The sequence below is a fragment of the Myotis nattereri genome, assembly GCF_964212035.1.
Source record: "Myotis nattereri genome assembly, chromosome: 18".
NCBI classification, from domain to species: domain Eukaryota; kingdom Metazoa; phylum Chordata; class Mammalia; order Chiroptera; family Vespertilionidae; genus Myotis; species Myotis nattereri.
Genome location: NC_138093.1, coordinates 8,614,330 through 8,629,149, shown reverse-complemented (window position 1 = coordinate 8,629,149; position 14,820 = coordinate 8,614,330). Strand labels below are relative to the sequence as shown.

General features: G+C 39.3%; 1 protein-coding gene across 1 annotated transcript in view; it reads right to left on the bottom strand.

The window, feature by feature from the left end:
• The window catches only part of SYCP1 (synaptonemal complex protein 1), a 71,454-nt gene that overhangs the window by 2,238 nt on the left and 54,396 nt on the right, over positions 1-14,820 (bottom strand). The window contains exons 29-30 of the mRNA XM_081112547.1: positions 7,815-7,874; positions 3,947-4,126 (exon numbers count right to left, since the gene is read on the bottom strand). Of these exons, the coding sequence (XP_080968673.1) occupies positions 3,947-4,126; positions 7,815-7,874 (240 nt within the window). The remainder of the gene's footprint in view (positions 1-3,946; positions 4,127-7,814; positions 7,875-14,820) is intronic.

The window sequence follows — 14,820 nt, the reverse complement described above, 5'->3', positions numbered from 1 at the left end:
TTAATTTTTCTAGCAATTATTAAAACCAAGAATTGAGTGAGCATTGCTCTCTCAACAAAAATCCTTATTTTTAAGAAAATAAGTTTGCCAGTTTTTTGTTGGTAAAGTAATTCACTTAGTCAATGTTTGTTATTCCATATTGCCCTGTAAGTTTTATAATTTTTAAAAGTATCTTTAAAAAGTAAGGTCAGCGAAATCAGCAAAAATGGCAGAGTAAGAAGCTCCGAAAATTTGCTCTCTCACAAAGCAAAGAAAATACTGATAAAAAATGGTGTCAGCTTTTTCAGAACTCTTGGAATTAACCAAAGCTTGCCATAACCTAGAGATATTTTCCATTAACTTTTCCTTGCCCCATCCTCTGTCCTCCAGCTCTATGTTACCCTTAAAAAATAACAGCCCACATTCGTGGTTCAGCCTGGCAGCCTTAGACAGAGCAGAACAGAACTAGGGGTTCTTTCAAAGCTGTATTCCCAAAGGGCTGTCCTTACTTGACTTGTATGGTGGTTCTCTGGAAGACCTCACTTACAAGGCAGTTTGTTTTTGACCTGACTCAGAGCTCACTCAGTACAAAAAAACTTTCAACTTGGTGTGTGTAGATCAGGGAGTAGCATTTTCTCAAAAACAATTACAGGCAAGTGTTTTAACTTTGAGCTCACTAAGACAAGGACTATCAGTTGGGGTAAATGATAGATTACACAAAAATTTAGGAGTACAGTTTATAAATGAGATGTCCAAAGGGTTTTTGAAAAGCTCTGGCATACTCCTGAAAATATAGAAAGCCATGCACATGCATAGGGCTGTGAGTAAGCACAGTAAAGACCTAAAAAGGCCCTAAGCTCTTACCTCTGTCAGATCTTGAGGGTCTGCACAAGCAGGAATTGAAGGTTAAGACTGAGTTGTCAACTATCTAGCGGAGTGTTAAAGGCATGCCCTAACAAATAGTCCATGGCAACGTTTGGGAGATTTGTTGGTACAAGTTTTTAAGGAGATATCTGTTCAAACATTAGCTGAACATAAAGCTAACCACGTAGAGACTTCAATGGCACTAAAAGAATACAAACTTTACAGGATTAGTTTAGAAAGGTCATTAAACAAACAATAACAACTATGACAAGCAGAAGCAACAACAAACCCAGTGGAGAAGGTAGAATCTGATTCCCAGAACTCACATTATATTATTTTTAATTTTCAGATTTCATGAAAAAAATGAGACATGAAAAAAAACAAAAAAATTATGGCCAAGAAATTATGGCTCTTACATGGGAGAATGAGGGAACAATCAACAGAATCTGTCTCTAAGGAAGCCTAGTCATTGGACTTTGTCGATATAAATGTTATTTTTTAAATTTTTTTTCTTTATTTTTAATGTTGACACCATTACAATTATCTTCCTATTTTCCGTATTTGGTCACCTCCACCTAGCTACCTCCTCCCCTTCCCTCTGGCCATCACCATACTGTTGTTGTCTGTGTCTATGGGTTTTGCATATATGTCCTTTGGCTAATCCCTTCACCTTCCTTTCATTCAGTTCCCTCTTAGTACTGCTTTCATTGTGTTCCATAGGTTTTGGACTGTTGTGTATTCATTTTCATTTGTCTCAAGATAATTTCTGATTTCTTCCTTGGTCTCATTTTTTACTATGCATCTTTTCCATTTGGCTGTTCCTGAGTTGTGTCCTTTATAATGAACTGGAAATAGTGAGTAACTTCCTTAATTCTGAGAGTCATGCTAGCAAATTGAGGAGGGGGTTATAGGAAGCCCCAATTTATAGCCAGCTGGTCAGTAGTACAAATGATGGCAAGCCAAGACTGTGACTGCTATCTGAAGTGGGAGCCTTGTGGGATTGAGCCCTTAATCGGGGGGGTCTACATTAAGTCCAGATAGTTAGTGTCAGAATTGAATCAAATTATAGGACACCCAGTTAGTGTCTGGAGAGTTAGAGAACTGAAGTATAAGAAACACACACATACATTTTGTATCAGAGTAAAAACAACTCAGGCAGTATCTATTAAGATGGAATGCATTATGCATAAGCCTATAACCCTTACATAGGCAATTACACTCCTGGAGACATAGCCAACCTACATGTTAAGTACTAGAATGCATACATGTTAAGTACTAGAATTTTTATAGCAACACTATACATAAAACCCAATCTGGACACTACCCAAATGTCTATTAATAATACAATAGATAAACTGTGGTGCAGACACACAATGAAATACTATATAGAAATAAAAATAATCTACAACTTCAAGCAACAATATGGATGAACCCACAAATATAATATTAAGTGAAAAAAAGCAAAAAATATATAGTTCTATTTATAAAAATGCAAAAAGAGGTAATACATCTAATATTGGAAGTTGGAACTGTGTAGGAAATTATTTCAATTGCCTAGAATTAAATGTCAGAAGATATGTCCATCTCATTATAGTACTGAAGTTTTATATTAATACTTTTATCTAACCTGTACTCATGTATAGATTATTAAAAGTTTTAAAATGTAACTGATTATTCAGTATTTGATCAATCATTGTCTTTTTTAATTAAAATGTATATTTCTAATCATATTTTATAAAGCTGAGAGAATTGGTTGCATGTTTATTTTCCTGAAGTTACTTTTAAGATAAAGTTTCATAATGGCAAGTAAACTTTGCACATCTATGTAGTCTGGTAAGTATTGTCACATTTGAAAATCATGTTTATTGTAACTGGTTTTATACAAAATACTGAATAGTAGAAATTGTATAATTATAATCATGTAATTAAAAGTATTACTGAAAAAAAACAGTTGGCCTTGGGGGAGTGCTAGTAACTGGAAGAGGGAATAAGAAGCTCTTCTGGAGCTCCAGCGGTGCAATCGGTTAGCGCGCGGTACTTATAAGAAGCTCTTCTGAGGTGATAACATTTCATGTTTTAATCTGAGTGATGGTTATAAGGTTATGTTTGGTTTTGTAAAAATTCATCAAGTTGTATAATTAAGATCTATGTGTTATTGCATATATTTCAATTAAAAGTTTTTGTTTTTTTTTCAGATTTTAAAATATTTTATGGTTATATATCTTAACAGATGCCTATGACCTGAATGCTCACCTCAGGCTTCTGCATTCCTATCAAAAAGGAGCTGCCAATTAAAAGTTTTTTAAGGTAAGGTCATTATTCTTTAATAGAAATCATTTCATATCCTGAATAATATAGTAATAAGTAAAAATAGCTTTATATAAAAGCCTAAGCTATGTAAATTAATTTTCATAGCTTCTATGAGTTGGATAATCTACAGTAATAAAAGCATAATATGCTAATTAGACCAGACAGCCAGACGACCTTCTAGACAAAGCCAGGGCTGCGAGAGCCGAGGCAAGCTGCTACAGCTGCAAGGGCCAAGCCCCTTGCACAAAATTTGGGAATCGGGCCTCTAGTATATATATAACAGCATATGAGTGGAACTCTTCCTTTTGCTCTGGAATTGTTTACAGGGGCACACAACTGAGGGGGAAAGTGCTAGTAACAGATATTCTAAACAAAGTGACCTATAATTAAGGCCAGGTCCTTCTCTGGGGCTTACTAAAAAGTGTTTCACATAAAAGCAAGCCCTACAATCACCAAACTTCCTTATTCCCAGTTATATTAAGGAAATTGGGAGAGAAAGACATGATATTTTAGCTTAGAGGGGTAGAGACAGGTGGAGATACTTTCCCACATCAGGGACCTACGCATTGGTGAATGCTACTAAGTTTTGAAAGCTGCCAAGATGCCATTAAGTTGTGGGCAGTGACAGAAAAAAAACAAACACATTTCATGTTGGTATCACAAAAAATTGAAACTTTTACGAAATTGGCTTTATATCTACTAATATGTCTGATACTAGATATGTGGTATATAACACCAAACTGTCTGTTTTAATTAAAAAGTTACTACTTCTTTTGAAATTTTACCAACCAACCTTTGGTAATGGTTCAGATAAAGTACTTTTGACAGGTGTCCTCAGATTGTCTTTTTTTTCTTTGGGTTTGCCATAATCAGCTGATGTGAAGTTTCGAGATATATTTTGTGAAGGAGCTACTTTAGGATCAAATTTCCGATAACTGGTTGTAAGTGTTTCCGATAAAGATGTCTGTATTTTCTGTATTAGACAATAGAAATGAATAAAATAGTTAAATGTCATTTTAATTACAATGTAGCAACTAGTAGAAATAACACAGGAATAAACTAAAATTTACCCCCAAATTTATTACTGACTAGATAACTTTGAATAAATGACATACTGATTAAATTAATTCATTCATTTTTGGTCAGTTCATTTTCCTATTTAAGATGAAAATGGTATCTGCCCCTTCCTGTCTTCAGAGAGCTGCTATGAAAACAAAGACGATATCTCAACTCTATCTGATCGAAAACTGAGGATTCTATAAAGAAAAATCTCTATTCCTGGTGGCAAAATGCCTTAATCCGTGGTTCATTCTAATAGTCTAAAAACTAGAGGGCAATTTATTCTCATTTCCATTCATTCTCTTTTATGCTTTCATATCTTCTCTTATCTATTAATAAATGTCAGTTTTTTCCTATCCACCAACCTCACTCCCCTCAAAAAAAAGGGGGGGGGGGCTCCTGACCGGTGTGGCTCAGTGGATAGAGCGTCGGCCTGAGGACTGAAGGGTCCCGGGTTCGATTCCGGTCAAGGGCATGTACCTTGGTTGCGGGCACATCCTCGGTGGGGAGTGTGCAGGAGGCAGTTGATCGATGCTTCTCTCTCATCGATGTTTCTAACTCTCTATCCCTCTCTCTTCCTCTCTGTAAAAAATTAATAAAATATATTTTTTAAAAAAGGGGGGGACAAAAATTATGATAATAAAGAACTAGACAAATTGTCAGAAAAAAATGATAAAGTAGCTATTTGCTTCAACTCTGAAAATAAACAAAATGCAAATTTACTCTAAATACTTAGATATTATTTCAACTCAATTTATATGGTTTCCTTTCTCTCTACCTTTATATATCTTTCCCTCAGCACCTGACATAGCTTTCCAGTAAAAGCTAGAAACAATAGCTGCTTTAGTGGAACCCTACATGAAACTCACGCCTATTACTTTCTATTTTACCACTTTTGTTGGTCACCATCATATCCATGAATACAATCAAGGCAACCACTCACAAGAAAGAATGAAGCGCAAACACAACCACCAAAAGGTGGGGGAGGCTACACTTTCAACAGGTTGGTGGTTGAATCTGCAGTGAGAATAGATCATTACTCAAATTAGGAGGGTACAGGGTACAGAGTACAGGACTATGACATGACCACAAGTACTATAAAAAACGATGAACTAGGAGTCAAGTATGCTCTTTTCTCCAGGAACTTTTACTACTTTTCTAGGTGATTTTAACTAAGTCACTAAGTATCTCCAGGCTTAAATTTATCCATTTATATAATCAAGGAGCTAAATAAGGTGACTTGTAGGTTTCTTGACTAGTCCTAGTGATCTCACTTTTATAGTCATTTTTCCAGTACGTATGAATCTTAGTAATATTTTTTCACAGTTGCACTTCTGCATTCTTTTCCTAAACATTTATACATCATAGCTGATAGCACAATTTTAATGGAAACAAAGTTATTCTTCTTCATCAGTAGTCTCCAAAATGTAACTGCTTTCATGGATAAATGTTTCTCCCCAAAAAGGACTGATAATGGCAACTACACCACCATGTGGCCATGTCTGAGAATGAACATTTCCTGGATAGCCTGGTAGCCTAAAAGAAAATGCAACTGCCCCTCCTCATTCTAGAATGCTGAAATAACCCTCTTCGTAATACATCATGGAAATGTATGCACTTTCCTACAAGTTACGTTCTTTTCTAAATGTTATACTTCCAGTGACGCATATATTCAGAACATTCATGATTTTCTCTGTTGTACTTTTTAAGCACTTACATGGTATTTCCTGTGTGCTGAGCACTATTTTTAATGCTTTACAAATACTATTTCACTTAATCCTCATAACAACTTTAGGAAATAGTTACTATTATTACCCCTTTATAAATGAGAATACTGAAGCAAGAGAAAGTTAAGTAACTTGCCCAAATTCAGACATGTTTGATAAATCTAATGATTATTATATAGACTTGTGATAGTTCCATAATTTTGGAATAAAATATAGAAAATAAAAGCATATTTAAATTATTTCTTTTTTCATTTTCTCATTATTTGCCATATATATCCAGACCCCCAGATACAATATAAGGCATTTACTAATCTACTTGATAACAGATATAAATAATAGGCAGATATTATTGGAATTATACATGAGTCAAAACAACTTTATAACAATATGGGATCTATACCTGCATAGTATGAATACATTCTATATTTGGAAATAAATATTAGAGTTTAACCAATTTATTTATCTTTGTCTGACACTTCCCCCTTAGACCATTACCTAAACCTGCTGGCTAATTTTAATATGACAATAATTTCTCCAAATATTTTTTCAAGTGCCTACCACAGTATTTGGAGCATATGAAGCATTCAATATTCACCCACAGGTATAATATTTCTTTCCTTCTCTTTCTTTGAACCCAAATATAACAAAATTGTTGTATCCAGCAGTTGCCAACCTTTCGGACCTCACAGACCACCGGTTGGTGACTGCTGGATACCTAAAACTCAGCTGTTGTCAACTACTGTCACTTTCAGTTTATAGTCAAAAGCAACCTCTGGGGACTTCGGACTGACTACATCACTGTGTAGAAAGAATGTTTAACCATTAAAACCTGCATTTAGAATTCTTCTGTAATGTGTAAGACGCAGGGGGTATCGCTCTTCCACATACCTGGTGCTTCCTTCCATGTGTAGGAAGCAACACTAGGGTAGCATTCCTAACCTCTTTCTCCTTAGAGGAAGAACAATGACTTAATGCAGATGTCCTCAAACTACGGCCCGCGGGCCACATGAAAATACAAATATTGTATTTGTTCCCGTTTTGTTTTTTTACTTCAAAATAAGATATATGCAGTGTGTATAGGGATTTGTTCATAGTTTTTTTTAAAAAACTATAGTCCGGCCCTCCAACGGTCTGAGGGACAGTGAACTGGCCCCCTGTTTAAAAAGTTTGAGGACCCCTGATGGGACTAGTGAATTTGAAAGGAGAAAACTGGGCAAATATAGCTCAAACCCTTCCTTATGCTTACTCTTGGGTACCAGAAGAAGCGAACATTCTGCTCTCCTCCCCTTTATGCCATGTTTTACAAGAGCAGCCATTTTTAAGTGAATAACTTATTCCAGCTCAGATCCACCGTGACAAAGTAGACAAATATGTTTAATTTGGAATTTCAAGATTAAGAAATCCCTTTACCTTCAAATATGAGCTACATTCTCCAATATTACTTATCAATAATAAAGATATTATTTTGGTTTTCATTGTCTTTCTCAATAGGTTCAGATTTAAGCAGGATGTCATATATTTAGCCCTCTCAAACCCAAAACTAGACATAATCTAAATATAAGCTTTAGAATTTTTAATGAAAATATTTTGCCTCTAACATTAGAAAATTTTCAAGAAACACAAATGTACCTAATTTAAGATAATACTGTAATAAAAATTATAGTAGGTTGAAAACTTCTCTAAATCTCCAAGTGACAACTGCTTTAAGGTTTTTAGCAAATGCTTTTTAATAATAGCAAGAAACAATTTAGAAAATGAAATTGTGTGATATATTTTAAATGTTTTTTTCCTACTTATGAACAAAATAATTTTCTAAGTAAATGTTAGAAAATGAATTGGTTATAAAGAAAACTAAAAATTATATAAAACTCTTACCTTGTCAGTTTTTTCTTTGAGAGTAACTGTGTTTTCCTTTGCCTGTCTTTTGAGTTTTTCCTATTAAAAATGAATATCAAGTACATACAATGTAGTCATTACTATTACCACAATGAATGTTCTTATTATCAAAGAAGTATTAACAAGAAAATAATACTGACCTACAAATTTTATAAAAAGAATAAAAAGTAAATAGAAAAATGAATTAGTTCTTCTCTATAGAAATGTTACTTAGTTTCAAATATCTTAAGAGCAGGTCTCTTAAAAACTTGAATCACAACTTTCTCATTCATAAAATGAAGTGGATGGACCAGATTATAAAGTAAGGAAATACACACAGGTAACTAACTATAAAGAGCTGCTAAGAGATCCAAAATATTATGGGCCTTTACAGGCAGAATTCACTTTTTCTCTGTGTGTTGTCCTTGAATAATGAACTTTCAACATGAGATTAAGAGATGAAGGAGCCCTAACTGGTTTGGCTCAGTGGATGGAGTGTCGGCCTGCAGACTGAAGGGTCCCAGGTTTGATTCCGGAAAAGGGAATGTACCTTGGTTGTGGGCACATCCCCAGTAGGGGGTATGCAGGAGGCAGCTGATCGATGTTTCTCTCTCATTGATGTTTCTAACTCTCTATCCCTCTCCCTTCCTCTCTGTAAAAAATCAATAAAATATATATTTTTTTAAAAAAGAGATGAAGGATAAAGTACAGAAAAGCACAAAATGCTTGGGAAATAATACATCACTTTTACTGGAGATTAGGGTGTGTCTATTCAGTAGTAAAAGAAAAGAAAAGCCGAAACCGGTTTGGCTCAGTGGATAGAGCGTCGGCCTTCGGACTGAAGGGTCCCGGGTTCGATTCCGGTCGGGGGCATGTACCTGGGTTGCGGGCATATCCCCAGTGGGGGATGTGCAGGAGGCAGCTGATCGATGTTTCTCTCTCATCGATGTTTCTAACTCTCTATCTCTCTCCCTTCCTCTCTGTAAAAAATCAATAAAATATATTTAAAAAAAAAAAAGAAAAGAAAAAATAAACCTGTCCTACAGAAAAGAATATGTAGTATGTCTTTAATATGACAATCATCTAGAAAAGAGAACTGTTACAGCCTCAGGGCCTTAAAGGTATCAGAGAAGGGAAAGTTCCAATGCATAGAACTTTAGGAAAACTTGCCTTACCTACCCATAATCCCCATGTCAATATCTATCTTCACTGAATGTCTTGTGTACAATATGTATTTCTCCCATAGTGATACTCCTAACCAGAGAACCCACTTCACCATGAAAGAAGATGGCTGTAAACTGATATAACAGTAGCTGCAATTATTATATATCCTATCAACCACCAGTAGTTGGTTGACTTTTAGAACTACAAAACAGCCAGAAAACAATAGATGGCATTAGTAAGTCCTTACCTAACAATAATTACATTAAATGCAAATGGACTAAATTCTTCAAGTAAAATACATAGAATACCTAAATATATATATATATATATATATATATATATATATATATATATATATATCTACACTAATAAAAGAGAAAAATGGTAATTGGCGTATGACGCTACCCTTTTCATTGGCTAATCAGGGCTATATGCAAATTAACTGCCAACTAAGATGGCAGTTAACTGCCAACAAAGATGGCGGTTAATTTGCATATGTAGGCACAATGCAGGGAGGCGAAAGGGAAAGCAGAAAGAAGCCCCCTGCCACTGACAGTGATCGGAAACCCAGGGGGGAGCTAAGAGCTGCCTGCCTTTGCCCTGCCCCCCAGCCATGATCGGAGAATCAGGCGCCTTTGCTGCCCTGGCCAGTGATAGCAGGAAGGAGGGGTGGAGCCAGCGATGGGAGCTGGGCACGGTCGAAGCTGGCAGTCCCAGGAGCTAGGGGTCCCTTGCCTGGGCCTAAAGCGGAGCCCACGATCGCGGGGCCACTGCCACTGCGGGTCCCCGCTGCCCGGGCCGGACGCCTAGGCCAGAGGCGTTAGGCCTGGGCAGGGGCGGAGCCTGCAACTGCGGGGAGCTCGGGGTCCCCTGCCCAGGCCTAATGCCTCGGCCAGAGGCGTTAGGCCTGGGCAGGGGCAGAGCGGGAGATCGCGGAGAGCTGGGAGTCCCCTGCCCAGGCCTAATGTCTTGGCCAGAGGCGTTAGGCCTGGGCAGGGGCGGATCCTGCAACTGCGGGGAGCTGGGGGTCCCCTGCCCAGGCTTAATGCCTTGGCCAGAGGCGTTAGGCCTGGACAGGGCAGAGCGGGAGATCACGGGGAGCTGGGAGTCCCCTGCCCAGGACTAATGCCTTGGCCAGAGGCGTTAGGTCTGGGCAGGGGCGGAGCCTGCAACCACGGGGAGCTGGGGGTCCCCTGCCCAGGCCTGACACCTCTGCCAGAGGCCTCAGGCCTGGTCAAGGGGCCGATCCGGTGATTGGTGATCGGAGGGTGATGAGGGTCAACTCCTCTGGCCGAGGCATCAGGCCTGGGCGGGGGGTGGAGCCGGAGATTGGGGGGATATGATGGTCCCCTTGCCCAGGCCTGAAGCCTGGGTCAGAGGCGTCAGGCCTGGGCAAGGGGCTGATCCTGCGATTGGAGGGATCATATTGGAGGGTAATGGGGGTCAATGCCTGAGGGCTCCCAGTATGTGAGAGGGGGCAGGCTGGGCTGAGGGACACTCCCCCCCCCCCACACACACACACCCAGTGCATGAATTTCGTGCACCGGGCCCCTAGTGTGTGTGTTGTGTGTGTGTGTGTGTGTGTGTGTGTGTGTGTATGTATATATATATATATTTCAAAGATATGTTGCTTATAAGAGACTCACTTAAGCATTAAGGACATTCATAGCCAGAAACTAAAGGGATGGAAAAAGATATGCCATACAAACGGAAACCAAAAAGAGCAGGAATAGCTATACATATATCAGACAAAATAAGCTTTAAGTCAAAAGCTGTAACAAGAGACAAAAAAGGTCATTATATAATGACTAGAGGCTCGGTGCACAAAAATTTGTGCACTTGGGGGGTCCCTCAGCCTGGCCTATGCCCTATTGCAGTCTGGGACCCCTCAGAGGATGGGGGATCAGGCCCAAGCTGGAAGTCAGACATCCCTCTGGCAGCCTGGCAGCCCTTGGGGGATGTCAACTTGCCAGCGGGGAGCAGGCCTAAGCTGCAGTTGGACATCCTTAGCGCTGCTGAGTAGGCAGGAGAGGCTCCCACCACCACTGCTGTACTGGCAGCCGTCAGCCTGGCTTGTGGCTGAGCAGAGCTCCCCCTGTGGGAGCACACTGACCACCAGGGTGCAGCTCCTGCATTGAGCGTCTTCCCCCTGGTGGTCAGTGTGTGTCATAGTGACCAGTCATTCCCAGTCGTTCTGCTGTTAGGGTCAGTTTGCATATTACCCTTTTATTATATAGGATCTAGGATAGAGGCTATGGGTGGGGGCTGGCTGGTTTGCCCTGAAGGGTGTCTCGGATCAGACTGGGGGTCCCGCTGGGGTGCCTGGCCTGGCTGGGTGAGGGGCTGATGGGTGTTTGCAGGCTGGTCACACCCCTTTCAGGGTGGGGGTCCCCACTGGGGTGCCTGGCCAGCCTGGGTAAGGGGCTGATGGCTGTTTGCAGGCTGGTCAAGCCCCCCCCCCCCAGTGGGGACCCTCACCCCATAGAGGTTTGGCCAGCCTGGGTGAGGGGCTGATGGCTGTTTTCAGGCTGATCACACCCCCTTTAGGGAGGGGGGTCCACTGGGTTGCCTGGCCAGTCTGGTGAGGGGCTGAGGGCCGTTTTCAGGCTGGCCAAGCTCCCCAGTGACAGAAGCTCCCAGCCTCTCCTTTTTTTCTTTTTTTCTTTTATTCTAGGATTTATTTACCTTCTATATTTGAAACTTTGTAGTCTTGAGAGGAGCTCAGAGCCAGCCAGGGCGGGAGGGAGGGAAGCTTGGCTTCCTCCATCACCACGGGCAACCAAGCCTCCTGCTCGCTCCAGCTCCGTGGCCACGGCTGGCTGAAAGCAGGTATCTGGGGTTTATTTACCTTCTATAATTGAAACTTTGTTGCTTTGAGTAGAGCTCAGAGCAGCCGCGGCAGGCAGGAAGATTGGCTTCCTCCATCATTGGGGCAACCAAGCCTCCTGCTTGCTCCAGCTCTGTGGCTGCAGGGTGCCATCTTGGTTGGGTTAATTTGCATATAGTCACTCTGATTGGCTGGTGGGCGTGGCTTAAGGCATAGCGAAGGTACGGTCAATTTGAATGTCTGTCTTTTATTGGTGTAGATAAAGGATATGAACTATGCTTTAGGCAGTGGTTCTCAATCTTCCTAATGCTGCGACCCTTTGATACAGTTCCTCATGTGGTGACCCCCAACCATAAAATTATTTTTGTTGCTACTTCATAACTGTAATTTTGCTATTGTTATGAAACGTAATGTAAATATCTGATATGCAGGATGTATTTTCAGGGGTTGCGACCCACAGGTTGAGAACCACTGCAGAGGAAACAATCCTAACAGATGTGTGTGTATATATATATATATATATATATATATATATATATATACTATATATATATACACACACACACAACTTTCCAACCAATAAAACAATATTTTTTAATTTTTACTTATTGATTGATTTCATAGAGAGAGGAAGGGGGAAGGAAGGAAGGAGAGAAGAAGGGAGGGAAGGAGAAAGAGAAAGAAACATCGATAAGTTGTTCCACTTATCTATGCATTCACTGGTTGCTTCTTGTATCTATCCTGATCAGAGATCAAACCCATAACCTGGCGTATTGTATCAAACTCTAACCAACTGAGCTATCTGCCCAGGGCCCAGAATATTCATTCTTAAACACATATGGAAAAAACAAGCAATAAAAACAAAAACCACAGCCCTGACTGGTTTGGCTCAGTGGATAGAGCGTCGGCCTGCGGACTCAAGGGTCCCGGGTTCAATTCTAGTCAAGGGCATGTACCTTGGTTGTGGGCACATCCCCAGTTGGGGGGTATGCAGGAGGCAACTAATTGATGTTTCTCTCTCATCAATGTTTCTAACTCTCTATCCCTCTCCCTTCCTCTCTGTAAAAAAATCAATAAAATCTATTTTTAAAGAAACACAACACATACAGAACATCTCCAGGATAAATCATATGTTAGGTCACAAAACAAAATTTTTTTTTAAATGACAGTATGTTTTCCAACCACAATGATATGATATTTGAAGTCAATAATAGAAAGAAAATTCACAAATATGTGAAAATCAAACACAATCAACAAATAATCAATCAATTGGTCAAAGAAGAAATCAAAAGGGAAAGCCAAAAGTATCTTGAAACAAATGAAAATGGAAACACAGCATCCAAGAACTTATAAGATACAAGCAGTTCTAAGAGGAAGGTTTACAGCAATAAACATCTACATTAAGAAAAAAGAACGGCCGAAACCGGTTTGGCTCAGTGGATAGAGCGTCGGCCTGCAGACTAAAAGGTCCCAGGTTCGATTCCGGTCAAGGGCATGTACCTGGATTGCGGGCATATCCCCAGTAGGAGATGTGCAGGAGGCAGTTGATCGATGTTTCTCTCTCATTGATGTTTCTAACTCTCTATCTCTCTCCCTTCCTCTCTGTAAAAACTCAATAAAATATATATATAAAAAGAAAAAGAAAAAAGAACGACCTCATACAACCTACTTTAACATCTCAAGAAAACAGAAAAGGGAAAACAAACAAAGCCCCCAAAGTTAGCAGAAGGAAATAACAAAGATCAGAACAGAAATTAATGAAATAGAGACCAGAAAAACAACAGAAAAGATCAATGAAACTAAGAACTCTTTATTTGAAAATATAAACATAACTAACACCTTTAGATAGACTATTTAAAAAGAGAAAGAAGAATCAAATAAAATCAGAAACGTAAAAAGAGACATTACAAAAAACACCACAGAAACACAAAAGATCATAAAAAACTACTAAAATAATTATATGCCAACAAATTAGATAACGTAGGAGAAATGGATAAATTCCTAGAAATATATACCTACTAAGACTGAATCATGAAGAAATAGAAAATAAGAACAGATCAGCCCTAACCGGTTTGGCTCAGTGGATAGAGCGTCGGCCTGCAGACTGAAAGATCCCAGGTTCAATTCCGGTCAAGGGTATGTACCTTGGTTGCGGGCATATCCCCAGTAGGAGGTGTGAAGGAGGCAGCTGATTGATGTTTCTCTCTCTCTCATTGATGTTTCTAACTCTCTATCCCTCTCCCTTCCTCTCTGTAAAAAATCAATAAAATATATTTTTAAAAAAAAAGAATAGATCAATAACAAGTAAGAAGATAGAATCAGAAATCAAAAATTTGAGGAGGAAGGAACACTTTGAAATTCATTTTATAAAGCCAGAGAAGGGAACTGCAAAAAAAAGAAAATTACAAGCCAATATTCTTGATAAAAACAGATGCAAAAATCCTCAACTAAGCATTAGCAAACAGAATTCAACAGCACATTAAAAAGATCACACACCATAATCAAGTGGGATTTATACCTGGAATGAAAGCATGATCCAATGTATACAAATCAACTAATGTGATATACCACATTAGCAGAATAGATAAAAATCATATACTGATCTCAATAGTATTTGACAAAAATACTATTATGTCTAAAAGCATTTGACAAAACTGAACTTACTTTCATGATAAAAACTCAAAAAAATTAGGTATTGATGAAACATACCTCAACACAACAAAGGCCATATTGAAAAGTCCACAGCTAACATCAAACTCAAGGATAGAAGCTGAGAGCTTTTCCTCTAAGATCAGTGACAAGAATGTCCACTCTCACCACTCCTACTCAACACAATATTGAAAGTTCCAGCCAGAGAAATCAGGTAAGAAAAAGATATAAAAGGCATCAGATTGGCCGTAACCGGTTTGGCTTAGTGGACAGAGCATCGGCCTGCAGACTGAAAGGTCCCACGTTCGATTCCGGTCAAGGGCATGTACCTTGGTTGCGGGCACATCTCTAGTGGGAGGTGTGCAG